This window comes from Grammomys surdaster, unplaced genomic scaffold (assembly GCF_004785775.1).
Source record: "Grammomys surdaster isolate TR1022 unplaced genomic scaffold, NIH_TR_1.0 65, whole genome shotgun sequence".
In the NCBI taxonomy this organism is placed as follows: domain Eukaryota; kingdom Metazoa; phylum Chordata; class Mammalia; order Rodentia; family Muridae; genus Grammomys; species Grammomys surdaster.
The window spans coordinates 15,361,685-15,387,781 of record NW_021604567.1 but is presented as its reverse complement, the minus strand read 5'-3'; the positions used below and the strand labels follow the sequence as shown (position 1 = coordinate 15,387,781).

Sequence of the window (26,097 nt, the reverse complement as noted above, 5' to 3'; positions counted from 1 at the left end):
GATGACCGGAATACTATACCATGGTATGTCACTGTATTCAGTGACAGCATGCCTGGGTTTGCAACCAGCCATATTGTGAGTATTTACACCAATGAAATTGGCAAATTCTTAGAAGTTTTTCCAACAGAGGTGAATCTTTACACAATCTAAAACCTTGAAGAAAAGATTTTTAAGAAGCATGCAATACATCTGACAGATATCCTGGAACCAAGCTGTTTAAGCTTTGGTGGCAAACTGTTTAAATCTTAAAATATACATTGTAGCCAGCGTTTGAATGAAAAAACAATCAAGGAGTAAAAAGTGACCAAAACTGAAACTGTCTTGACTCGATTCAGAATACACAGAATTACAGAGGTACGTCCTGACAGGCACACGGTTAAGCTCCTGAAGTTGTGATTTTATCAGTGTCAGAGCAGATCACCAACTCCTTAGTGGGAAGGCAGTGTTCAGAATCAGAATGTGCTGATCACAAGGCTGTGCGTTTGTGAGATTGGCCAGAGCCTGTCCGTGAGAGGCGTAGACCTGGGAAGATTTCCTCGCAAGGCAGGAGGAAGGGAGAAAATTTCCCTGAGATCCAGAAAAATAGATTTCTTTCTTTGCTCCTAAGGACACAGTGACTGTTGATTTAAATTGAGTTTCACTAATCCATTTTTTGAGTGGAGCACATTAAATATCATCTTATCCTTTACCAAAAAGTAAAGTCTCCAGATAAATCCCCAAAGGTAAGAGATAATCAAAAGTTTTCCTTTATCATCAAAAAAAGGAAAACACAATGAGAATCTCTGTTCCCGAGGAGGAGAGCTCAAACTAATTTGGTTCAATACTTTTCTTATAAATAAGCATATTTAAGCTTTCATTTTACATTATGAAAACATGACTTTTTCCCTGAAAAAAAAAACCCAACAATCCAAAAACTGGTTCTGCTATAAACAGGAATAGAATATACCCTGATTTTCTACACAGAGGGGAGAAAAGCCACAAGCTTTCAAGGTCACTTTTCTCAGTGCCATGTCCCAGGTGAAAAATGGAGAGTAGAATAAAATGTTTGAATTTATATATATATAAAATATACATTAGAGAAAAGCGGAAAGGCCTGAACCACCAAAAATGCAGCCTTCCCTTTGAAAACAAAACTGAAAACAAGCTGTTAGAAATTAAAAGGTCATCAAGCTTTGTAAATAGTGTGACCATCTCCTTTTTTCCAAGATCACATGGGAGGGACCCCACTATCCACCCAAGGAGAAAACTAGTTAGCATAATGTGACCATGGGCAGAAGCCACCAAACCCCTGCCCCCAAAATCTCTCTTCTTTGGTAGTGCTGAGAGGCACAGACTAGGACTGGGTTGTTGGAATAGTCATCAATAGCTTGCCGTCTCCTGGGGCCTGCTCTCAGAGACGTATGTATAGATCCTTCCTCTCCTGAGGTGGGAATTCTTAATTGTAAACAATCAAACATACATAGGATCAAATGTGAGGTAAAGATATTAAATATTTTCTGCTCTTACAAGCTAAATTTAAGCCTGTAGACCATCCTGGATGAATTAAGAACATAGTACCAAACTCTTCAGAATTTATCTATCACAGTTCCTTTTAGCAAAAATTAAGAGCCTTAACCCCTATGGGTGGTTCAGATTTGACATGATCCACGCTAAACGCTTTACATGCACTGTACCATTGTTTTGTTTAAACAGCCTGTAAGATGTATTGGGTCTTTCATTTTGAACACTGGTTACTTGAGTTTAGATTCATAAATGATTTGCCCCAAATCATGTGAATGATAACAACAAGGTCTCAGGGCTGTCTGGTGTCCATTTCTGACCTAATAACTGCTGCTGTGTTTGAAGAATACAGAGTGCCTTCGAGCCAAGGTAAGGTATCTATCACCCCCTTTTGTTGAAGGATCTCTGGACTTATGTTTTCATGCTGTGACTTCAACCAGGCAAAACACACCATTTCTTCCACATGGGGCATCCTAAGAGCTTTCTCTGCAGAATTTGAGAATAGATAAGATGCAGTTCTTGTACACAAATAATTTAGAATACTGTCCAGGAGAAAGGAAGTCAAAAATAACCCTAACGTATTAATACTATGATTACCTTAAGAAAGGCACATGTGACACAGAGTCCCCACAGAAAAAAGAGAAAATGGCAGGAGAGTGAGTGAAAGATAGATCCTGGGTAACGTCTTCCAAAGGACAGGAGACATTTTCACCATTTGAATTCTCAAGAGACTGTTTCTCCCTAATTCCTCAAAAGAGAAAAGGCACACCGAAGAGAGCCAGGGAGGGAGAACTGGGTGCTGGAAAAGAATCCTGCAGAGTTAGTGAATTAATGCTCATGAAACTGGAGAACCATCCTACCAGCAAAAGGCCATCAGACAAATAATATAGATGCTGAAATAGTCTCAATAGGTAGAGACGGAAGTTGCTCTATTCTCTTTAATGTTTTTCTAGGTTTCTTGGTCATCTTGTGATCTGCACATTCAGGAAGAATTGTCTAAGATAAAATTAAGTACCATCAGGCGGTCTCGCTCTTCTGGAATGGGTTTTGTACTCATCTGTAATAGCGCTAATTGAATAGATGGCTTCAACTGGAACTTAATAAGTCTTCCTTCTTAATTTAGATTATATCTGACAAACCAATCTTCCTTGGTTAGATTTGAAATTATTCCTAATGTAGCTAAATGATAGCCAGTGAAATCAGATTTATCTTCCCTGAGAGGATAGGGAGGAGATTATCAATATATCTGAAGTTCAAAGGCAGAAACTTGACTCCTAGTTCTCCCCCCTTTTTGGAGAATTTCCACCAATGTGAGGCTCTGGACAGCATTCATTTGAGTGGGATATGGGGGATGGGGCTAGTAAGAGTTCTTCCTTGTCCGCCATGAGGACGGTGAAGCTGCAGACGGTGATGATACGTCTGCTGTTGGACTAGCTATGTCTGCCTCTCCTTGATAGGCTTCCCAGAGTGGGGCAGGCCAAGCTCCCTCATACAGTTGCTCCTTTCAGTGCTGAGCTCATTTGGTTGGTCCTGGTGGGAGATGCTTATAAAGGGAACTGCAGCATGCTGGGAAAATCTTTTCCTTTTTGGACCGGACAGATCTGGCTGCGTTCCAGCTCTGCCACATGTCGTCTGACCTCAGGCTAACTGTTTAATCTCTGTAAATTTAACATTTCTTTCTGATGATCAAGTAAAAGGATGCTTCACAAGGTTTCAGGGAGGATTTGAAATAAAGATATAAATAAGGCCTATAGAAAGAGACTGTGTCAGCAAAGCAAGGAGACGGATTCTCTTCTACAGTGTTGCTCGTGTAGAGAGCATCCTCTGGTGTTTGTTGAATGAATACGGTTAGGATTCAACTAATAGTAATGTCTCTCATTGCTACGTGGTGGTGCTGTGCACAAGAGGAACCAAAAAAAAAACCCTTTGTTTAATGTATTGCAGTCTTCATCCCTTGAAAATGTACATGCGTACACATTTATTGCACAAAAGCAAAGAAATCTAGAGTTTGAAATGTGTCATAACTTATAGAAATGTGTATTATGACAGTCTATATTTTTCAAAGGAATCTTGTAGCTCACTCTTAACCGTCTCTCTGAAAGTGAAATAGGGGAATAAAAAAGACTTGGTAGTATCATACAGACAGAGCTTGGAGAAGACAGGGGCATGGACATATCGGTGAGAACAGACCTTCTCATTAGGCTGTAAAACTCTCTCACTCAGAGGTTCAATTATCAGGCAAAAAGTTAGTCCTCCTTCCTTGAGATATGATGAGAACGTTTGGGGAATGAAATGTGTTACCATAAAGTTGTGTGTGTTTGTGTGTGTGCTCACTATTGGAAAAAAGTGGAAAAGAGAAACACGCAATCAGGATCTATCTTGGAGAATAACAATAAACATCATAAGAGAAAACAGTATCAGCTCCAGGTCTTCCACAGTTGGCAGCTCTGTTTCTTCATCTTTTGCTAGTTTTCTAGAAGGCCACTGAATTTTCTCTACACACTTGCTCTTTCTTGGAGAGCCTGGATGTTCCTTCTCTGCTTCCTCCCTCCTCTCTAACTTCCTTCATTCTGTTTTCTCTGCCAGTTTACCAGAGTCACGCTTCTATGGACAGTCCATCTAGCACACTGTCACTTTTGACCCTTCCTACTGCGTGCATAGGTACACTTTCTTCCTGATTATGGAATTTCTCACAAATTATATTATTTTTTATATACAGTTCTTAAAACAACGGTACTATAATGATATGGTTATATAAATTTCATAAAAATATCTCATTCAAATTTTGCTGATAAAAAAAGTCCCATCTCATCGAATTCTTAGAGAATTTTCTGGTAGAATAGTTCATTTAAATTTCACTTAATAATAACCTACTACATGCCTCAAATTTGTTACAAGAGTAGAGTTTTCTACACATACACACACACTCACATACACACATACACTCACACACACACTCGCACACTCACTCATACACACTCTCATACACACTCACTCACACTCACACACACACTCACATACATTCACACACACACACACACACACACACACTCACACACCAAAACCAAAACCAAAAATAAACAAAAGCCACCAGCAGTAACAAGAATGGGATGCAAAAGGCAACATTCTGCTTATTAACTTAGTTTAGCATTTCTACAATGGAGACACATTGTAAACTTAATGTGGCATTCTGTAAATATATAGAATTCTGATTTTATTTCCCAATAAAGATGTATTTACTGTAAAAGAGGACACTTTAGTCAATATACTCTTTGAATTGTTTTTTTCTTTTTTTCTGGGACCGGTGGTGCATGGACAGGCTCTCATATCTGGCTTGGAACTCACTGTGTAGATGAGTCTGGCTTCAGACTCATTGAGATCTTCCTGCCTCTGCCTCTGAAGTGTGGAGATCAAAGGCATGTGCCATTGTGGTCAACTGAGTTTGGTTAATATGGTGGTTTAAGTGGGAATGGCTTCTGTAGGCTCAGATACTTGAATGTTTGGTCCTGAGTTTGTAGGAACGTTTGGGAAGGAGTAGGAAAGGTGGCTTTGCTGGAGGAGGTGTGTCACTTTGAGGTGGACTTTGAGATTTCAAAAGCCAGTGTCACAGGGATGCTTGTTTCTAGTGTGCGGTAGATGATGTGGTGTGCTGTCAGGATGGAGACTCTCAACAGGAATCTGCTGAAAAAGGACAGGAGTGTGGAAACATCGTAGACAGAAGAAGCCACAGAAGCTGAGGGAAAACACGGACCCGTGCATGTCAGCCAAGACACAAAGGCCTCGGGTAGATAGAGGCAGGAGACTCAAGACCTTGCGGGGCTTGGGTTCCACTCTAGCTGTAAAGGAGTTGTTAAAAGGTGAAGCAGGAGCCCTTGATCTTGCTAGTGTTTTCAAATACCTTGATTATGAAGTAAAGGGCAGATTTAAGGGGACCGAAGAGAGAAAGCCAAGGGACTAGTTAGGAAGTAGTGCCAGTAGGATGTTACCTATGGAGAAACTTTGTATCAAGGATTCCTGAAAACTCAAGTTGTAGAAACTTTATCAAAATGTGTCCAGCCACCCGAGAACAAGAAAGAGGCTCATCCTATCTGTAACTGTCTGGATTGTTTATTTGTTTACGTCCTAGTTCCTGCTTTGTGTGTCTTTCCTACTGAAAACGGTGTTGATTGTAGGTAGTGAGCCTCACCATTGAGGACTGCTGATAGATACTTGCTAAATGAATTGATGAAGGAAAAGGCAAAAGAATGCCTGGCTTGAATGAGCTGCATGCTTAGACGCCTACTTCTGACGGCCTGGCTTGAGCGTGAGGTGCACACTGGAGAGACACATCTTAGTGTAATGGTCTCAGGCCTCAGATTCTTTTGCTCATATTTTTTGGTACATTCCCTTCTCTTGGGCTATTTTTAACTTCCACAAGCCTAGTCCCCAATTACTCCAGCACTGCTGGGTTATGAGGCCTCTCAGAACAACTCTAATTGGGTTTTAGGTGATGGACTTGAGAGGAATGGATAGTTGCTAGTTTTTTTTTTCTACACTAAAAGAAAATGGCCTTTCATGGAAGTCCCAAATGTGCCATTTCCCCAACAGTTGATGGTAATTCAAGCATCCATCTCTACCTGGTACCTCAGGTTCATTAAAGCCCAGAGTCAAGCCTAGAAAACTCTAGGCTCAGCCACTCCCAGAGAGAGAATGAAATGCAGGCCAGAGTCTTTCTTAGCCTACTTCCTCCTAGTTACCCTGAGATGTGCAACTCCAGTTTGACTTGTGGCAGCCAAGGACATTTGGCGAGAGTTCTCTGTGCCTCTTCCTTGACTTCAACATTTGACACCTCTTTCACAAAACACTTTAATGACTGAAATATGTAATCAGGTAACCCTTGGCATATTTCAGTGGGAATTCCAGCCCCTGCCACCAGGTTTAAAGGGTTGAGATAGATGAGGTTGTCCTTTCATTGTAGAGATGTTGGTAGAGAGAGGAGAGGGTCTCTGTGTACTCATCAGGGTTGTAGGACTTCAACTGGGAAATCCCAGGCTGGAGACCTCACTGTAGACCCCTACCCTTTGCTTATGGTGAGTCCTGCTTCTCTCCAGCTGGGTGAATATGACCACAAACTGGAAGGCTGGCATTTGTGCTCACAGCTCCAAACCCAGGACTTCTGTCTCATATGGTTTGTGAAATTCTGATACTTTTTTTGCCTTTAACTTTCATAGACAAAGGAACATTTCCTCCCAAAGGTTCATTAATGAAGGCTGTACAGTTGTCTTCAAAGGAAGTCTGAGGTGATGTTTTGATTATTTACCATTGAGCACATATAGCTCATATCTCATTGTACACAGCCGATGACAAAATTAGAAGTTTTGAGAGAGGACAGAATGGCGGTGTTGTAGAAATTTCAAACGTTGAGATGGAACATTCCTCCCAAATTGCTCTTACATGTGAGGGATTACTCGCCCATACTTAGAGCTCACTGAAACTCTCAGGGCAGCCAATAATTGTGTCGTGATTGAGTAGCTGTGAAGTACAGACTTACTTCTGTTCTCGGTGTCATTTTGTTGTTCACTTTCAATGAATGTGCAAATGGGGGGTTCAGCAGGGAAAGCTCACTGGCAGCATGGTAGAAGTTATAATCCACACCCGAATACCGTATCACTCCACTTTTTAGGTGGCGCCACCTATGCAATGTGCATACAGTAGGAGGCAAGCTATTAGTAGACATACCTTCGCCGACACCTGCATGCTGTTTTCCTGCATGTTCATAATGGCTTCAGAGATCTTGACGTCTATTGGGTCCATGACTGACTCAATGTTGAATGGCCCTTCCAGTCGCTCAGCTACCAAGAGCATTGCATCTGGTAAAAGACAAGAAGGATATTTATTTCAGGATAGGGTCCTCCAAGTTTTTAACTTCTATTTCAACATTTATAGAACACTGAAGGGGAAAAAAAAAGAACGTTTACTCCTAAGACCTTATGTGTTCAAGTGAAATGGGTGGTTAAATCTTAAAATCATAATATACTTTACTTCCCGTGAAGATTTAGGATGATCTTACACCCATGGAACCATGTCTGAAATATGAGAATGTCAGTGCACATGCAGAAAGTTGGACATACGTAATTCTACATGAAATCAACAGAATGCTTGGTTAGCCGTGAACTGCATTTCACGTCTGGGTTTTGATCTCCACTATAGACTGGATCTGAAATCTATAGTTTTATGTTTTAAACAACACGCTCCGTGGTGGTCTGACTGATAAAGGACCAAGAGCCTCCAGCATTTGAAGCCCTGGTCCCTAGATGGTTGCATTGAGAGGGAGGTGTGGCCTGAGAGGGAGGTGTGGCCTGAGAGGGAGGTGTTGCCTGGGAGGGAAGTGTTGCCTTGCTGGAGGAGATTAATCACTAGGGTTATATCCCCCAGCTTATGGAACTATTTTAAAGGCTGTGGAAGCTTCAGGATGCGAGGCCTGGGTAGTGGGAATGGGCATCCTGTAGAAACTCTGAGATCAGCTTCCGCTTCCGGCCCAAGTCCTCTGCTTATTGTCTGTATGATATTCCTGTAGCCGTGGACAAAGCTGCTCCCAGTAACATGTCTTCTCCACCTGAGATACCTCCAAAACCACAGGCTGAGACAAGTCCTTTCTCCCTAGGTTGCTTTTGTTGGGTATCTGCCCACAGTGATGGAGAAGAGGATAACACTTCTCTTCTTTGGGAAGATGGAGAAACAAGAATATTGAAGTGCTGTCTTGTAAACCTGGAGACACAGACATCAAGACCCAAAGAACACAGCCTTCGGTGTAAAGTACTTTTTCGATTTTAGAAGCTCTCTCATGTCCTTGCTTTGTGCTGACACTCTACCCAGAAAGCTTTTCCATTTAGGCTCTTCAATATTCTCTGGGAGGATAAAGGGGTTTTCTCTCACTTGGGTTGGAAGATTAAGGCAGATTCTGATGTATACCACATGATGTGCTCTCAAAAGTGCCTGGGGGGTTGCACTGAATTAAATTGAGCTGTATGTGGGCAGGGGAGCTAGTAATTGTGACACGGAGACACGAGTTATGTATTGGGGTCCATTCTTCCTGTTTGGACTATCTGGAAGACTACAGGTAAATGAGGTATATCAGGGTGACTGCCAAAATGAGTCAGGAGCTGCTGTGAAGGGGAAGGGGTCCAGACCAGTGTCACCCAACCCTGGCCCAGCCTCCATTCTTGGTAACCAGAGCATTCTTTGGCAATCCGCTTTCTACCTGGGGTGTGGAACAGAACGTTTCCCAGTGGTGAGAACGCGGCTGTGTGGGAAGAGCTGTGTTTAGCATGGTGAAGAACTAATGAGTTACAGATAATTTAAAAGAACCATTCTAGGCCAGCAGCTCTCATATTAAACTGCATAAGCTAGACTTAACTTATGCACCCAATAGGTCTCAAAATTTTCAGTTGCTTAAACTCTTAAAAATGAATCTTAAAAAAATTTCTCCCTTTCCAGAAAAATCTACATTTATTATCCAGTGCTCACAGAACACAGAAAAGGAAAACGAAGAAGACTAATATGCCCATAACCACACTTCCCAGAACAATACTGTGAGCACTGTGGTACATGCCCTATTTATTTTTGCTTTGTGCATGAATATTTTAAGCATGCAATGAAATATACTGTGCATATATCATATAATCTGCTTTTTAAATGTAATATATTATTAATGTAAAATGCTGTTTATAGTTAGCTGTTTTACAGTACTAATGTGAGGAAACCAAATTTTATTTTTACTGCATACTCAACCATGTTCACCCCAAGTCTAACAGCAAAACATTTTCAGGGTTATAAAGTAGCTATGAATTAGCGTGGTGAGAAACCTTTTAAGAGGATTTTTTAATATAAAAGATATAGAACTGTCTGGAAAGTAAAGATTCACGTTTTTAAAGAGCCCCAGGCTTTATAAACAGTACTAACACTTAGTTTAATCCAGTGTTCCTTCTGCCAGATCTCATACAAGAGTCCCCACTGTATTCCTTAGGGAATGAGGAAGAGTTAACCATTCAGGGCAGCATCAGAAGCACAAAAAAGACAGTGCCATGTCACCCAGTTCCACATTCCACCCCACATATTCCTCACAGGTGCATATGGACCCACAGACATGTTTGCATGAGTGACATCACATACAGAAGCCCTCCATTTTTTTCTTTGATATTTTTCTTCGTTAACACAGATTGATCTGTGTATGCTATGGATCTTTTTTTTTTTTAACAAAGCAGATATTTCACAAGATCTTAATAACCTAATTACCAATTAGACAGGAAGAAGATACACATTATTCCATCGTTGTAGATCGTTGTGAAATCCATTTTCTCCTTTGTGGGTTTGAGGGGCAGTTACATAGCTGAAAGCTGGTTGCTTCTTTTCTGTCTTTGTATCTGTTTGTGAGCTTATCAAAAAAATTCCTTATCACAAAACTTTGCAGCTGGGTTTCTGGTGAGGATTAACCGCTTGTGACAGTTGTAATTTAAAAGAGCCAGGAAATTCTGGTATGGGAAATGTATTGCAGCCACAGAGAGAGGAAAAAGATGTAATTAAAGAAAATGATAACTACGGGATACTTGTGTGCTTATATATGTACTTGCATGAATCATTATACATCATATATGTCAGTATCGGTCTTTCTCAATGTATGTTTTTACCATGAGTAGGTTGGGTTGTAAAGAAACAATTCTGCCCATAGAAAAGTCTACAAGGAAAAGGACACAATTCTGGATTGTACACCAAGAATTGAACATAGAGTCTGAAATGTCATAGACTAAGGTCTCTTTAAGATTTTATTTTATTCTTGGCCATGGATTTGAGAGAGAGAGTCAGGAGTACTTGTGGAAGGAGAAGGAAGAAAGAGAAGGGGGGGGAATGACTAAATTTAAATTTTAAAAAGTTTCTTCTTTTTTTTTAAGAATACAAATGGATAGTTTAATAAGCACCAATGAGATGCTTATTTACTTGTATTTACTATGTTGTAGAAGGTTACACATTTACTATTATTTCACAACTTTTATTTCACATTCTATGTTCTCTTTTCTGGTTTTGTTTTTTTATATGGATACAATGTCAGATGTACAGAAACATGATAAAATTACGAATTCTATAAAGATCACGTAATACAGTTTACTAGTATTTACCCATTGCTAATGCTTTTCCCACTTGCTTCATTGTTTGCTCACTATATCTGTCAACCTATTAATTTATTATCTACATATCCATATCTAATCATTGAGTTTTCATTGGATATTTTATTTATTTACATTTCAGATGTCATCCCCTTTCTCCATTTCCCCTCCCTAGAACCCCTTATCCCATTCCCCCTCCTCCTCTTTGCTTTTATACCATTTGAATTACATGCAACTATTCAGATCAGTTCTAGGTTGCGGGTCTAGCAATACAATAGATGCAAATAGTCAAGAACAAGCAAGACAATAAACACAAATAGTCAAAGAACGAGCAAGGCAATAAACAAAATTCCATGAACACTCCCGTGATCACTGTTTCTAAAGGCTTATCAGGATGGCCAAAATATCTGAGCTTACTTCCCTTGTCCTAGCCCAAGGTCATTTTCATGTCTGAAGCCTAGTTCCTTGTTCTAGCCTAAAATTTAGATTCCTGCCTGGAATTACTTCTTTTTTCTAGCCTAATGTCAGATTCCTGCCTGAAGCCTACTTCCTTGTCCTTGGCCAATGTCATATTTCTGCTAAGCAGCCCATTTCCTTGTCCTTGGCCCATGTCAGATTCTGGCCAAGCATCCCCAAAGGCTCTCCACCTCTCCCTCTTTTTTATTTCATTAAAAAGACTGAGCCTGTCTTAGGTCATTCTGACAAGTATGTCTTCCTTACCTATCATGGAATACGCATTATTAAAAGCAATGCATATCTGTCTTAGGTTGGTAAGGCTCTGTGCAGAATCTTACCCGTCCTTGGCTTGCCAGTCTGTTAATTTAACTCTGCCTGGGGGTCCATTTTCAAATTCAAGCCATGTACTTTGGCTGTCAACATGTTGATGTTGTTAAGGATAAGCTTTAACATGATGGGCAGGAATAAAAGTATTCCTAGGACAAAAAGGGGTAGCATAATCAACATATATATATATGTCATTCTTGAAGCTTGACCAAAATAGAAATACTGACCTCAGGTCATGAGTAATTTTATCAGGAGTAGCTACCTCATCAACATTCAGCAGAACAGCATTCTTGAAATTCATAAGCTCGCTATGTAAAGTTAAAATATCCAGAGAGGTGTTAGAAGTATTGACATAAAGCTTCTTTTGTAGACCTTCCAATATATAGGTCAGGGAAGACACTTTGGTATTTGTAGCATAAAACTGGGACATTCTTTGATGATGCCCACCCTTCTGTGACTTATTGTGTCAAGACCACAGATCCAGTTTTTATGTGCCTGGTCCTACAAACTCAATGATGAAACTGCAATGAACAGTCTTCATGGTGGGGTTCAAAGATGCTTCATGGTTAAGTATCTCTTCCTGAAGTTGATTCCTAGCACTCAGGACTGCTTATAACTCCAGCTCCAAGGGTTCTGAAACTTTCTCCTGGCCTCTTCTGTCCATACACATGGTGGGCCCATCCATGCATACATACACATGCACACACACACAGAGACACAAACATACACATATGCACATGTATACACATGTTTTTGGTGATCCACTCTCACAAAGTTTGCCTAGTGGCTTTGGAAATACAGTCCTATTGCTAAGCCATCATGATACAAACACTGAACCAAGTGTCTCTGTGTTTAGGTTGTTGGTCCTTCCATTTCTAATCTTTATATCAGTGTCTTTCCTTTGCTGTCCAAAATATAGTGAGATAATTTTTACTTAAATATCTATTTTTAATATTGAGATTGCTAGTCAGAATATGATTCTTTTTTTTTGAAATTTATTCTTCAAGCATTTTACATATGTATGAAGTGCATTGTGACCATATCTGTTTTCTCTTTCTCCCCTTTAACTTATGCTGGAATTCTTCCAAGTTCATATCCCTATTTTTTAAAAAAATATAGACAGACATTTTGCTTGAATGTATCCCTGTGCACTGCATGTCTATCAGGTTCCCATGGAAGATAGAAGAGTCCTAAGTTCAGTGAGAGACTCTGTCTCAAAATTTAAGGTAGAGAGTGATGGAGGAAGTATCCAGACATTGACTTCAAGACATCACATGAGCACACATGGATGAGAGCATCCACAAGTGGATGCACACAGCACACACTCTAAAGCTAATTAAAGAAAGTACAACTCCAGAGATTCTTATGAATCCAAATGTTTGAAGTAAAATCAAATGCAGTGAATACACAAGAGTAAATTGAAGCTAAAGCAAACACATAAAGCTATTTATGTGTGAAACAGCAATATAAAATCACACATATTCCTTATTGCTTTCATACATAGTTTTTTTAAATTTATTTTTTAAATTTTATTTTTGTATAAGAATGTAGCAGGCCTACAAGCATCAAGTGGATTTAGGGGGCTGTTGCATTGTTTGCAAATATAAGGCAGGACACAGGACAGATGACCTCCCCCAAAGCTCACATTAGATGTCTACATACATGAAAATCAAATGTACATGTTCCCATATAATCATCCTCATCCTCAGCTTTTTTTGTTATAGAGACACATACATGGAAAGGGGAAGTAGCCTTTTAGAATAGTCGACAGCATGCCTGCTGTAGAGAGTCCAGTTCAGACACTGCAGGAGGTAGGAGAGTCACACTTGCAGGTTTGAGATGTCCAGTCCTAGACTTTGCAAAAGAGTAGTGAATGATGGATCCCAGAGCCTGATGGGAAGAGGCTCTGCACTGTCCACTGAGAAGTCCCACCCACTTCTGCTGTCTAGCTTGCTTCCCATGTGCCAAGTTCCCCATGTCTAAGGAGAGTCATATTCCTACCTGAGAGCTGAAGAAAGCCTGCCTTGGCACACTTGAATCCCTTTTTTGTGATAGAGTGAGAGAAATGTAAAATATTTTTTGTGACATCAAGACAGTAATAGGTAAGTTTCTCTAAACCCAGTTAAGTCCCACAGGGCTGTACTTAGTCCAAAGCTGCTGTCTTCAGATATCTTAATTATCTCTGTACCATTCTATTTGGAAATATTGCAATGTGATTCTTAACTCTTTCTTTGGAGCTGTTATCTCTTACCAATTAAACAAGGACTCTCAGTGCTGCAGCTAATTATGAGCTGATCCCTTTTGTGCATGTCTTGTTGCCCAACTTAGGTATCTCTTTTAGGAAAGCTCTTTGGTTATGGAGAATACAATTTGAATGGGTTAGAAGTAGCTGTTACTTTGGCATGAGTTACTGTTGCAAACCAAGAGATACTTTGTTAGCCTCAGGGAATGTTGCATCATCTAGAGGCAGCCAACCAAGGCACTGAGTTGAGCCAGGCTGCAAGCAAAGCAGCACTCTGAGGTCAAGGCATTCTGCTTGAACAAACAAGACTTCGTGTTTTGAAAACAGGGTTTTGGAGTCAGTACCCAGGCTTTATTGTAGTTGGGTGATAACTGGTTTTTTAACTACAAGCAAGTCAGTGAATTCACAAGGTCACCTCACCTGCATCTATTACATGGAAATTATGACAAGATACATCAAGTAATAATGGTATGAGAAATGAAGCAAGGCAGCTTAAAAAACAATTAAGATGGTATCAGGTGCCTCCTCTACTTCAAACACAGTTGAACTTCTGTGACTCACTGTCTCTAACCAGCATAAGTAGAAAGAAAGGAGCATTTAATGAGATATTTTGGTGACATATTGACAGGAACTGGTGTGATCGGTAAGGCACATGGATGACATTAAAATGTATAGCTGGCAGTACGTTATGTGCTCAGTTAACGTCTAGATAACAGGCGTCTTTTGATGGATGATCTCATTACTGAGAAATACGAAACTGCATTATTTTCTTATGATGTGCCCTTTGTTAATTAAACATGACTACAAAGCTTTTAACATTCTGTCCTCTGAAACATGGGATTTGTCAAGTGTCCCCTTGTGTCTAGGTGGCTTCAGTGTCTGCTGTGATGAATAGCACACAGAAGAAATGACACTGCTTGTTCACAGCGTTGGTACCCAAGAGACTCTTGTAAAACTCTCCTGAGACCAGTGTATTAGAGGGACCACATGTGGTTATGCTGGATGAAGAGTCCCAACAGGACCAAGATTTCCAGACATCCCTGACAAAGTATCACAGATGAATGAAGTCTTCTTGGGTTCTGCAGAGCAGCCAGTCTGTCAGCTGACTACTAAATGCTAACCCCAGCCAATACTATGTGGAGCTGAAAAATCAACCAGCTGATTTGTGCCTGTGTCTCTGATACATGGCACTATGTCTTATAAAAATAGTTATATTAAGCTGACAAGTTTTCTAATAATTTATTTTTCAAGAATAGAAAACCAAGCAAATAGCAATATTAATGATACTCAAGTGCTTCTCCCATGTTTGATAGGATCTGGATTTTCAGAACTCCAGTCAAATAATAGTTAAAAGATAGTTAACTATCTTTTAACTTATGATAAATGCTTTGTTTACAATCATTTCAGTAGTTAAGAAAAATTATTATTCTATTAAGGGAACATCCAGAATTCTCAGGTGACACTGTGGCCAGCTGGCCTTGCTTCTTTCCTTTGAGGTGTGTATGACAGAGATGAAGGAAGCCATTTTGTTTTGTGTCTTCTTAGACAGTTATTGAGAATAAAGGTTTTTGGCCCAGGAGTGAAATATCATTATGATGCTGAACTAGAAGCCTTCCTGAAGGGATTCCTGGGGCTGTGTGCTCTCTGGAAGACATATATCAAGGACTTCACCTAATCAGACATAGGTCTTTAAAGAGAGGGTGGGAATCAGGTGCTTTGTTGAATGCCACTGGATTGAAGGTGGACAGGGAAAAATTTCAAAGTGTCTGGAGCAGAGTAGAAAGATTTTCCTTTAATGGAATGTGATTAAGTCTTTCTGAAGTAGGTGTGAGGAAGGGATACTTTAATAACTGAAAATTCAGGGCTAGAGAGATGGCTCAGCAGAAAAAGGCACTTGATGCTAAGCCAGATGACAGGAACTTCATTCCTAGGACTTTCACATAGGAGAGAACCAACTCCCACAACTGGACCTCTGGCATCTTCATGTGCACTATGATATACACACACATACATGTACGCACATGCACACACACACACACATGAAAAAATAAATGGAATGAAAACTTAAAGCTCTAAATTCAGTTCACATAGGCCTACCTTAATCTACTGAATATTTGTTAGAAAATTGTCAGGTAATTTCCCTGTTTTTGGTGGGAAGCAAATCTTCAAAATTCTAGTCAAATAGTGTTTAACAAATTTATGTTGTTCTCCACTTTGTACCTTAAACAATTATCTGATAACTGAGAATCATGAGCACTAAAGAGTCCTTACTTTTTTTGTTTGTCTATTAATGATAAAATGTAACATAACAAGAGATATCAAAAGCCCAACACATTGGAGTTGGACCAAACAAACAAAAGGAGACAAGCCTAAGCAAAGGCACAAGAATCATTCACCTGTTTTTGTTTGTTTGTTTGTTTGTGGAGAAAGGGAGTGAATGTCTCTGTCACCACAGAATGTCAGCACTGATGCTGTCCACGGTACTACTTTCAAGGAGCTTGGAATTTTCTTGACCTTCCCAAGGTGACACACGCAATTGTTTCTTTCATTAACAAGGAAAATGAATTAAGACAAGGAACCATTTTCAAGAACTCATGGGATCATCTATATTTATTCTTGAACTTGGAATTAACATGTCCAGTCTTTACTATTTCCCTGGAATTCCACCAGGCTCTTGTTTAGAAGCCACGTATATGTTCTCTTTCATATAACTCTGTTTTAGCTGAGCCAAGGTCTTTTGCCCACTGTGAAATAATCAGAAGCAAAACAAGTAATTTTAAAGCCTGGTAAGTTCATTCATGGGCATCCAGTTAGACATTACTCTTCATCAAAACAAACAGGAGAAGCAGCTTCCACGTTTTTTACGTGGGCTGATTCATGCTCATGGCACAGATGTAATTAGGAGTTCAACTTTTTACTGCAGTGTGCACTAGACAGGTACACTGAGCACACCTGTGCTTCACTTTCATCCACTTATTAATTAAAATGCCCTGTGAGGGCTGGGGTTGGGAGAGTTTCAAGGTAAGGCCTGGAAACACAGTAGGGCTCCTAGGCACAGAGGCAATCGAAGCAGGAGACAGGGCTCAGATGACCAGGCAAGAGGGTAAACTTTTTTTTTTTTAAGAAGAAAGCTTGAATATATAGGCAGAAGGTTGTAGCCTTTGTAGAGATTAAATATGTATTATTTCTGTTTTTTTCTTTTAAAATCAGCTCTATCTTTGCTGCTTCCTAATCTCTTCTCCCCTCACATCACCAAGATGACTGTGTCCTGAGGACCTTTGATCAGCCTGCTGCCCGCTACCCATCTCTGTAGGCATGAAGTTGGCAGCAATAAACTGGCACACTGTTGGTACTGCCCATCTTAGCCTCAGCCTCTCCTGACATCCCCACTGGTGCAGCTGCCCCCTAAATAGCCTTTCCTCTCAGTGTTCAATCACAATGTTTGAAATAACATTGTCACTGACTTTGCCTTTACAACTCAACATATCCCTAAAGACATGTTTTCCTAAAGACAGACAAGTGACTATCCACCTGCTTGACACGCACAGCCAGACACCACCCCTGTAATACCTCACCTCCAACTACTCGGCATGGCCCAGGGGGCCCTGCTATAAAGAATGCTGTGGTCAATGACCTCATATATAATCCACTGATCACATATGTAGTCAGTCTGTTTGGATGAAGCCTTGGAAGCAACCTAGTCAAGACTAGGAACATGTAATTCTAACATCGGCCAGCCTGCAGAAACTGTACCCATGTTCTGACTGGCTGTGCATGGTGTAACACATGCAATTAAAGCACCCAACATGCAGAAACTGCACTTCTGTTATGACTGGCTGTGCATGACTTTGAGATTTGTGAAGCTCAAACATCTGGAATTTTGCAAATCATTGTACAGCTTTCTCATGAATTTTCTTCCTCGGAAGTATAACAGGCACACTATTGATTTTTGTTTTTCATTTCTTTATAATCTACATCTAGTCATTTTTCTTTTTGTGTTTCGGAGGTTTTTTGTTGTTGCTGTTGTTGTTGACATAAAGAACTTTTCTGATAGAAACCTTCAAATTTTCCCTAGTATTTTTTTTAACGTTAATTATGGTGGTGCTTGCTATGCGATTTATGCTTGGTCTCTGCCATATTCTACAGCTTTTCTCCACTTGAAGTTACGCCCACGATGTGACTGAATACACCACCACTTTGTGCGTTGTTCATCTCCCTGTTATTGAGTATATTCTGTGTACCTACCCCGCCCCCCCCACATTGTTCCCTCTTTCTAGAACACTCTCCTCGAGATACTGACACAGTACACCACTCTACTTTCTGTAGGCCTCCTAGCAAAGGAAATTCTCAAAGTAGCTTCTTTTTTTTAACTCCATAAAACCTCAGTCATCCCTGGCTTGTTGTATCTAGTATATGCCCAGCAATCCCTGTCTGATTAAACCTGGGTTGCCAGAATTTATTAAGATTTATAGGCTCAGGAGTGTCAGTCCATTGTGGTATGGAAGACCTCGAAGAGCAGTTTGGTTCGTGGCAAAGAGAGCATGTGGCAGACAGAGGCTGCTCACAGCATGGCAGGCCGGGAAGCAGAGAACATACCAGGAAATAGGAGCAGGGTATATCCTTCACCGGCTTGCCCTTAGCAACCTACCTCATAAAGCCTCCATAATCTTCCTAAATACTACTAGCAACTGGAGAGCAAGTGTTTAAAACATGAGTCTTTGGGGGACCCTTTCAGACCCAGCCATAATGAGACATGAAATCATCTGCCATCTGTTTTCTTCACTGCTGAGTCCCAAACCCTACAGCAGTGGATTTGGCTGGTCCCTATCTGTGGGTTCCACATTTGCGGAGTTAGCCAACCTCAGATGGGAATGAGTTTCTGAACATTTGCATCTTTCTCAACATGTGCAACTATCTTTCCTTCTCATTACTTGCTAAGTGATACAGTGTAACAACTATTTGCATAACATTTACATCGGATGAGATATTGTAAGTAAATTAGAGGTGATTTACCGTGGAAGGGAGGGCGTTTGTAGGTTACATGCAAATGTGCAATTTTCCTTAAGGGACTTAAGCACCTGCAGAGTCTGGCATCATGGGGTCCTGGAACCTGTCCCCATGAATACAGGAATATGGCTATGCCTGGCATCTGAGAGATGTTTACTGAATATTTGTTAAGTTAGCATTGGAACACATTTTCAAAAATTGCTCTGTATTTTCTTCTAGAAACCTAATAAAAGCTTTCTACCCACCTTTCCACCCTAACACTCCCGCACTCCCACCCCCCTTCAATGTGGACAGCCACAAATGCCTGTGAAATTTTAATAGCAGCGGCTATAGGATAAATGGACCCTGGGTGGCTTTTGATATGTTCTAACATAGATGAAGAGTTTGGGTGGGAATTTAAAATCATATTGTACTTTTTTTTATTAGGTGGAAATAACTTTTTAGTTCTTTGAGCTTGAGATTGAAAAGCTGTGCTGCTTTTGTTTCTGTTGAAGGTTATTGCTAGGTTAACTCCCTGCCCCTCCCGAAGAAGAAGAATGTGGATATTTTTGGCTGGGTCAAAAAGTTTGTTTCCACTGCTTTCCAAGACTCCATGTTAGCCACTAACTTTCAAAATAATTATTGTGATGAATGTTGGGTTTGTTTCTTCCTTGTAATTTGCCTGTAGTCAATAAACAGCACACTAGCAATATTCCTTACCTAACTTTGCCAACCAAGCACCAAAAATACCTTGAAGAGGGATCAGATCCTGATAGGAGTTGGGTTTAACTAAAGAAATCAGGATGACAAAGGGAGGTAAACAATCCGTAATGGAAGTGAACCAATTAAATAGAATTTAGAACACTGAACAGATATCATATTCAACAACAACACCCCACCAGGGAGCAACCCAGAAACATTACAATAACTAAAGAACTAAAGCCAAAGAGAGATTTTAATGAAAATAACTGTTTACTTTGAAACCAAATTCAGCAAGAGGAGGAGAGAACAAATATAAAAATCTAATTTAATCTGAAGCCAGTACAAACAAGAGACTTATTTTGCTTTGACACTGAAAAAGAAAACGCAAATCACGGGAGGGAATAATTCACCCGTTGTCCTTGCACAGTGAAAAAATGAGAATCCACAGGACGCTTTTCCAGGCAGCTTCTTTTCAGGAGAATGATACATTGTATTTCATAAAAATATAATATATTCATGTAAGCACTGTCTTACTGCTACTTTATATTCTGAAGTGTTTAGTTACATCACAAGCCACAAAGAATAGGAGTTGTAAATCACTTATTTGATGGACATCAAAGTATCTGCTACTAACTGTTACTCTTCATTTAAATTGTTAGGACTTACTTTCCATATGAATGAGTTGTTATGTAATTTGTAGCTTTAACTGTCTAAATAATTCACAGCAACCCATCAGTCTCTGCCTTGAGGATGAATCACAGAACTTGAGGGGTGCAGATCTCCCTGAGAGAAGAAATGTCTATCTGGATGTCTCTTGAGCTCCAGCAGAGTTTGGAAGCTCCAGTAGATTCATTTAGACCAAACAATTGGTTTATCGGTTGGTACAGAACAACTCAAAGAAGGAAAGCAAGTCATTTGATTGAAACTGTTTGGACCAACACACTGGCTCTTCTGGCTTTATTCTCCAGCTCCCACACTGCTCAGTAGTGCCCAGGGTTTCATCTACTGACTATATTCCAAGTGCATTACTATTTTAATAGGTGAAATTGAAAAAGAAAGCATAAAGAAATGATATTTTTATGCTAGCTAAGCTACACACACACACACACACACACACACACACACACTACAATCGATCTCTTCTTAAGCGTTCCCTGGTGACTCATGAGTGACCACAAGGTTATCACGACCCAGTATCATCCATCATAGGTTATCTAAATGCTCTCGTTGTTGTTCTTGCCTCATGACCCTGGTATGGTACCCTTGAGTTTTCATTGACTCCTTAGCACCTTGGATGGGCTCTGTGGTGGGTGTGTTGGGAGATAGTCAGTTGGGAAGAGGCGTGATTCTGAGGTTTGTGAGGTCTGAGACCAGAAGTCACCAGGCCCAGACTCTGAGTCTCTGGGCAACTTGTCCTCTGTGGGTTTTAAGATTCTTTTCTGTACCCTTTTATGAGGATGCTGTGGCAATTAAGAGCAACACTGCCATGCGACAGAGAAAGCGATTGTGGTACCTTGGTTATTACACTTTTCTTTCATTCCTTGTTTTATCAAGATGGGGTTTCATGCTAGCCCAGGCTGGGCTGGTGTTCACACTGTGACCCTGTTGGTCTTGAGCTCTTGGCAATCTTCTTGCCTGAGACTTTCATTTTTAAAATGTATTAAAATCACATTTTTCTATCCACTCTGCATGTGTGCACCTTCTTGTATCACGACACTGGTGTAGGGATCAGAAGGCAACTTGAGGGGTTTTGTTCTCTGCTTCTATCATGTACATCCTGGGGATCAAACTCAGATCATGAGACCTGGCAACAAAAATCAGTCTGCTGGGTAAGATATGTGGCTGTTGTTTGCCTTCTGAAACAAAGTCTCCATGTTTCCCAGTTGTGACTAGAGCTCAGGGATTCTACCATCTTAACCTCAAAGTCACAGCAATAGCATTGCCTCACTCTCTGGAGTGCTGGCTCCCAGGTGAGAAACACCACACCCTAGGTTGATTATTAAATATGCAGGGACAGATAGTTTCTTTTCTTCAACTGTGTTGACTTTGGAAGTTTGAAGTTATCGAATCGACATTCCTGAAGCCACAAGACCTCAGTGATAAAATGACAGTCTAATGCCTTCCTGATATGAGGAACAATGCCAGTCACAGATACTGGAGGTCCTTGGTTCAGTCAGACATGAGTGTCAGTCCAGGGCGAGATGCTGTCTTGGTCTCTCATTCCTTCCCCTACAAACTGCCCCCTTCTCTGACTTCTTTGTTTGCCATCAGGAAACAGGACCAGTTCAGACATTTCCAAGTGTCACGAAAATACAAAAGTCTCAACTTCTGTTCACCTGTTACACTTAAGTAATTCTTTTCCTTCTCCCTCCATTGCCCCAAAAGTTAATAAAGCAAACCAACCCAAGAGACTGTTTGTTCCAGAAGTAGAAGTGCTTTCAACCTGCACAGGAATGAGCCACAAACCTCTATCAGAACCAATAAAAAATAAATAAAAGAGAAATCAGGTGTGCCGTGCTGTCAGAGCTCCCTGTTGAGTACAAACTGAGTGATTAGTGGGAGATTGGGTAAGCAATGGGAACCTTTCTCCTGCTAGCCCATGCTTGTATTATTAAAAAATAGATTATTTTTTATTATTTTGTTGCTTAGTGCCATTTGAACCAAAATGAAAAATATTTCAAAATGGCTTTCTGTGTCCTGTATCTATGGGTCACTAGACCCTGAAGAAAACTGTATGGTTTAAAAGCAATGAGAACAAAAGACGAACAAACAAACACTCCAAACTGAACTCAGTTGTGAGGCTGAGACTGCATCTCCGATTCCCTGTGAGAAATGACAAGATGCCTTTTGTTACTTCCGGCACTGCACGGTAGCTCTGGTTTAAAGTTGTCTTCACAATATCCTACATGGAGACAAAGATCGTCTTCCAAATCAGAGAAGTGAGAGAGAGGGAGAGAAGAGGGAGAGGCAGGCAGAATGGATTTGAGCCTCACTCATGTTGGCATGAGTGAGTGTGTGTGTGTGTGTGTGTGTGTGTGTGTGTGTGTGTGTGTGTGTGTGTGTCCAGTATGAGTTAAGGAAATCATTCCTGTTCTGGGAATCTATATATAACCCACTGCCTGTACTTAATGACACACATCTGTCATCCTAATCTCCTGAGACGGAAGGACCATTAACTTGAGGTCAGTTTAGCCTACATAGGGAATCTCTGGTTTTGAAAAACAGAACATAAATGTTCATCAGTGGCCATGCTCCTTTATCAGCAAACTTTGTGCATGACGTGGACCTGTACATTCCAGCTCTTCTGTTACTATGCAGAACCTTCTAGACGGACTGTTGGAAAGTAACTTTGATCATGATGAAAATGTAGTGTTACATTCTGGTTTTTGAATGTGCCTATGACCAGGGAAAGAGACAAATGTGTGATACTTCCTTCAAACATGAGCAGTGGTCGCAGGAAAGCCAGAGGACAGTGTAGGCAAGCTGGTCAATGGGCCAGGGTCAAGTGGAGGAAGAAAGTTAAACAGAAATAATCGTGTCAGATCATGAATGCAGTAGACATAGGAAGCAATAAGAATTCAAGCTGAGTGCAACTTCATAGAGTTACTTTCTAAGACAGATGTAACTTCTTTAAGGGAGATGTAACTACTTACTTTAAATGAAATGGCTGTCTAACTTCAAATGGTTTTGTAACTTTTGTTGACAATACAAAAAGGAAAGAGGTATCCAAAGATGAGAATAAAATCATTGTCGTTCATCAAGACAAAGTTGATTATAAGGGAATATTCTGTACCACCCCTTTGTCGCTGTTAATTCTAGTCTGCACACATGAAGCTCGAGCCCTGTAAGAAGTTTTGACCATTTCTTTTTTTGTGCAACAACATATGGTTGGCTATCCCCTGCTGTTTGAAAATATCTGTCTAATCAGCTATGTGTGATTTCATGTTGTCAGTTGTCACAATTTATATAATCAGTCTTAGGAGTCTTAATTACGGTCATTTATTCATTGTGTGCTCATGCATATGATAACATGCCATGGTATACATGGGGGGGCACAGTTGCTGGAAGTGGGTATGTCCTTCTACTATGTGAGTTCCAAGGATCAAACTCAGCCTCTCTGGGTTGACCACAGAACCCTTTATCCACTAAACCATCTTGCTGGCACATCATTGTCTTATTGATGCTTTTTAGATTCGTAGATATGAACCAGTATAAAATATTCTTCCTATTTCTGATCTGTCTCCATTCATGATTATCTACTTAAGATAGATTCCTTTACATTTCATAATTTATTCATTGAAGAACTAAGTATAGTAAGTGCTCATTTTTATTAATAAACAGGAAAGGTTCAAACTTACCCTTTATATGGAATTTTAATAGGGATAGAAATGAAGGTAAAAGAACGTGTCTGTGACTCTGTCATTTAATAGACTTACATTTACGGAGCAGCTGTTTTAATAGATGGTCCATATTTCATTGAAAATGTAGAGTTGGATTTATTTCCTCACATTTTAAGCGTTACAGGTTTAAGTGTTTAAGTGTTCTGGTCCTGCTCAGATCCAACCTTACACATATGGCAATGAAGCCACAAATTCCCATTTGCTAATTTAAATGTCTGGATTTGTAGATATCTCACGGGTGCTAGAGACTGTTGAGCAGTATGGGTGATTGAGAAGAGAGCCAGGAGAAGTACCAATAGCAGCCTGTCAACCATGTGAGCAAGAATGCTGAAGGAGAATGGGTCTAGGTAAGCTGATTGATGGGCCAGTCCCGGGGAAGAAAGAGTTAAACAGGTGATCTGTATTAGAGTACAGGACTTGAGTGTAGCAGGCAAGGAAGGTCTGAGGATACACGCTGGGTGCAAGCTGTACTGTGGGGAAGGGACAGTGTGATGAATGCTTGCGAAGGCAGAGGACTGCAGAGGCTTCTGTGGTGACACACATTCTGTGGGGACACACACACACACACACACACACACACACACGCGGCTTTCCTTTTAGCGCTCTTCCTGTCACGGAGTATCACTGAAGCTCAGATGTCTGTTAACAGTTGAATGGGTAAAGAAAATGTAGTACATGTATGCAATGGAGTTTTATTCCTCCATAAGGAAGAATTACACTATGTTCTTTACAGAAAAGCAAGTGCAGTGGGGGTGGGGGTGGGTGGTCATTGTGTTAAACAGAATTACGAAAGATAAATATCCCTTGCCCTATTTCATATATGGGTCCTAAAGTTTTATATATATGACATGAAAGTAAAAGTGAAATGGAAAGGGGACGTGTGTGTGTGAGTGTGTGAGTGTGTGTATGAGTGTGTGTATGTGTGTGTGTGAGTGTGTGAGTGTGTGTGAGTGTGTGTATGTGTGTGAGTGTGTGTTTTGTGAGTGTGTGTTTTGTGAGTGTGTGTGAGTGTGTGTGTATGAGTGTGTGTGGTGTGTGTGTGTTGGAGTGGTGGGTATGGAAAGGGATATGGTCAAAGTACATGATACTCTTGATTGAAGTTTTCTTTATGAAATCCTTCAGTATATACAATGATATATATCGGTAAAATGTTTGAAAAATAATATTCAAGTAAGTGAAAATGGTACCAAGAAATAGTTTAAACTCAGGAATGTCCAACCCATGGTCTGCAGTGTACACCCATCATAGGATACCATGAATGAGACCCAGCACAATATCGCAAACTTAGGAGTTTTTGCCACCTCTAGTTTTAAGACTAAATTAAATATTTTATTTTAGTGTGAACTTTGTAAGTGACAAGGCCATGTCACAATGTCAAAAGGTTGTACACACCTGGAAGATGCAATACACAGACATGGATGTGATGTGAAAACAGGTTGCTCTATCCTGAAACGGCTGAGTATGTCAGGGAGGGCTTCTAGGTAAGGGCAGTCTACCCAGCTGGCCACACAGTTAGGTCAGTAGATTCCCATACTTGGAGTAGACAATTATGGAGATGAAACAAGAATGACCTAAAGGGTCACCTGAAAGTCATTGTGAAGGTTTAAAAGCAAACATGTGGCTCCCTTATTTGATGATGTCACCAGTTACCATCTCCTTCCTGTGGAGCTTGAGGGCATGGTAGACACAGTGTCTACCTAACCCGCCTGAAGCCACAAGGCTGCTGTTCTATTTCTTAGCCCCATAAAATCCAGTGGTTCCCTGAAAGCAATAGAGCCAGATGGTGAGAAAGTTCAAAACTCCTACATTTTAAAATACAGCATCTCTGCCTTGAAACATTCAGAAGTATTTCTAAGTATCCATGTGCAAATGGCCATGTAGATAAGCACAGAAATGCTTCCAGAAAGAATCACAATATTAATCCAGAGGGTGGCACAGAACTCAGTGAAGTCAGTGTCTGTCTGTCAATCAGATACAACACCCAGTGTCTTAGGTCTTGATGCTTTCATGTAAAATCCCTATTTTCTTTGTGTACATTGAAAAAAAAAACTTGAGATACAAGGAGAATGTTGATTAACTTCTGATAAAACTAGAAACAAAATCAGAATATCTACTATTTGACGATAGAATCAACTCCAAAAATTGATTTCCAGTGTCTTCATGTATCCGTGTTCTTTCCTAGTTTCTAGAAACATGAGCCAAAGTGATTTCTGCTAATGCATCTCAATTAACCTTAAGTCACCTTTGGGTATTTAAAGATCTATGGTACCATTCAAGTATCTTGGTAAAGAGTCTCTCTCTCTCTCTCTCTCTCTCTCTCTCTCTCTCTCTCTCTCTCTCTCTC

General features: G+C 40.3%; 1 protein-coding gene across 1 annotated transcript in view; it reads right to left on the bottom strand.

Annotated features, from left to right (window-relative positions):
- Gpc6 (glypican 6) overlaps positions 1-26,097 on the bottom strand; it is a 994,843-nt gene that overhangs the window by 101,116 nt on the left and 867,630 nt on the right. The window contains exon 5 of the mRNA XM_028771963.1: positions 7,219-7,349. Within this exon, the coding sequence (XP_028627796.1) occupies positions 7,219-7,349 (131 nt within the window). The remainder of the gene's footprint in view (positions 1-7,218; positions 7,350-26,097) is intronic.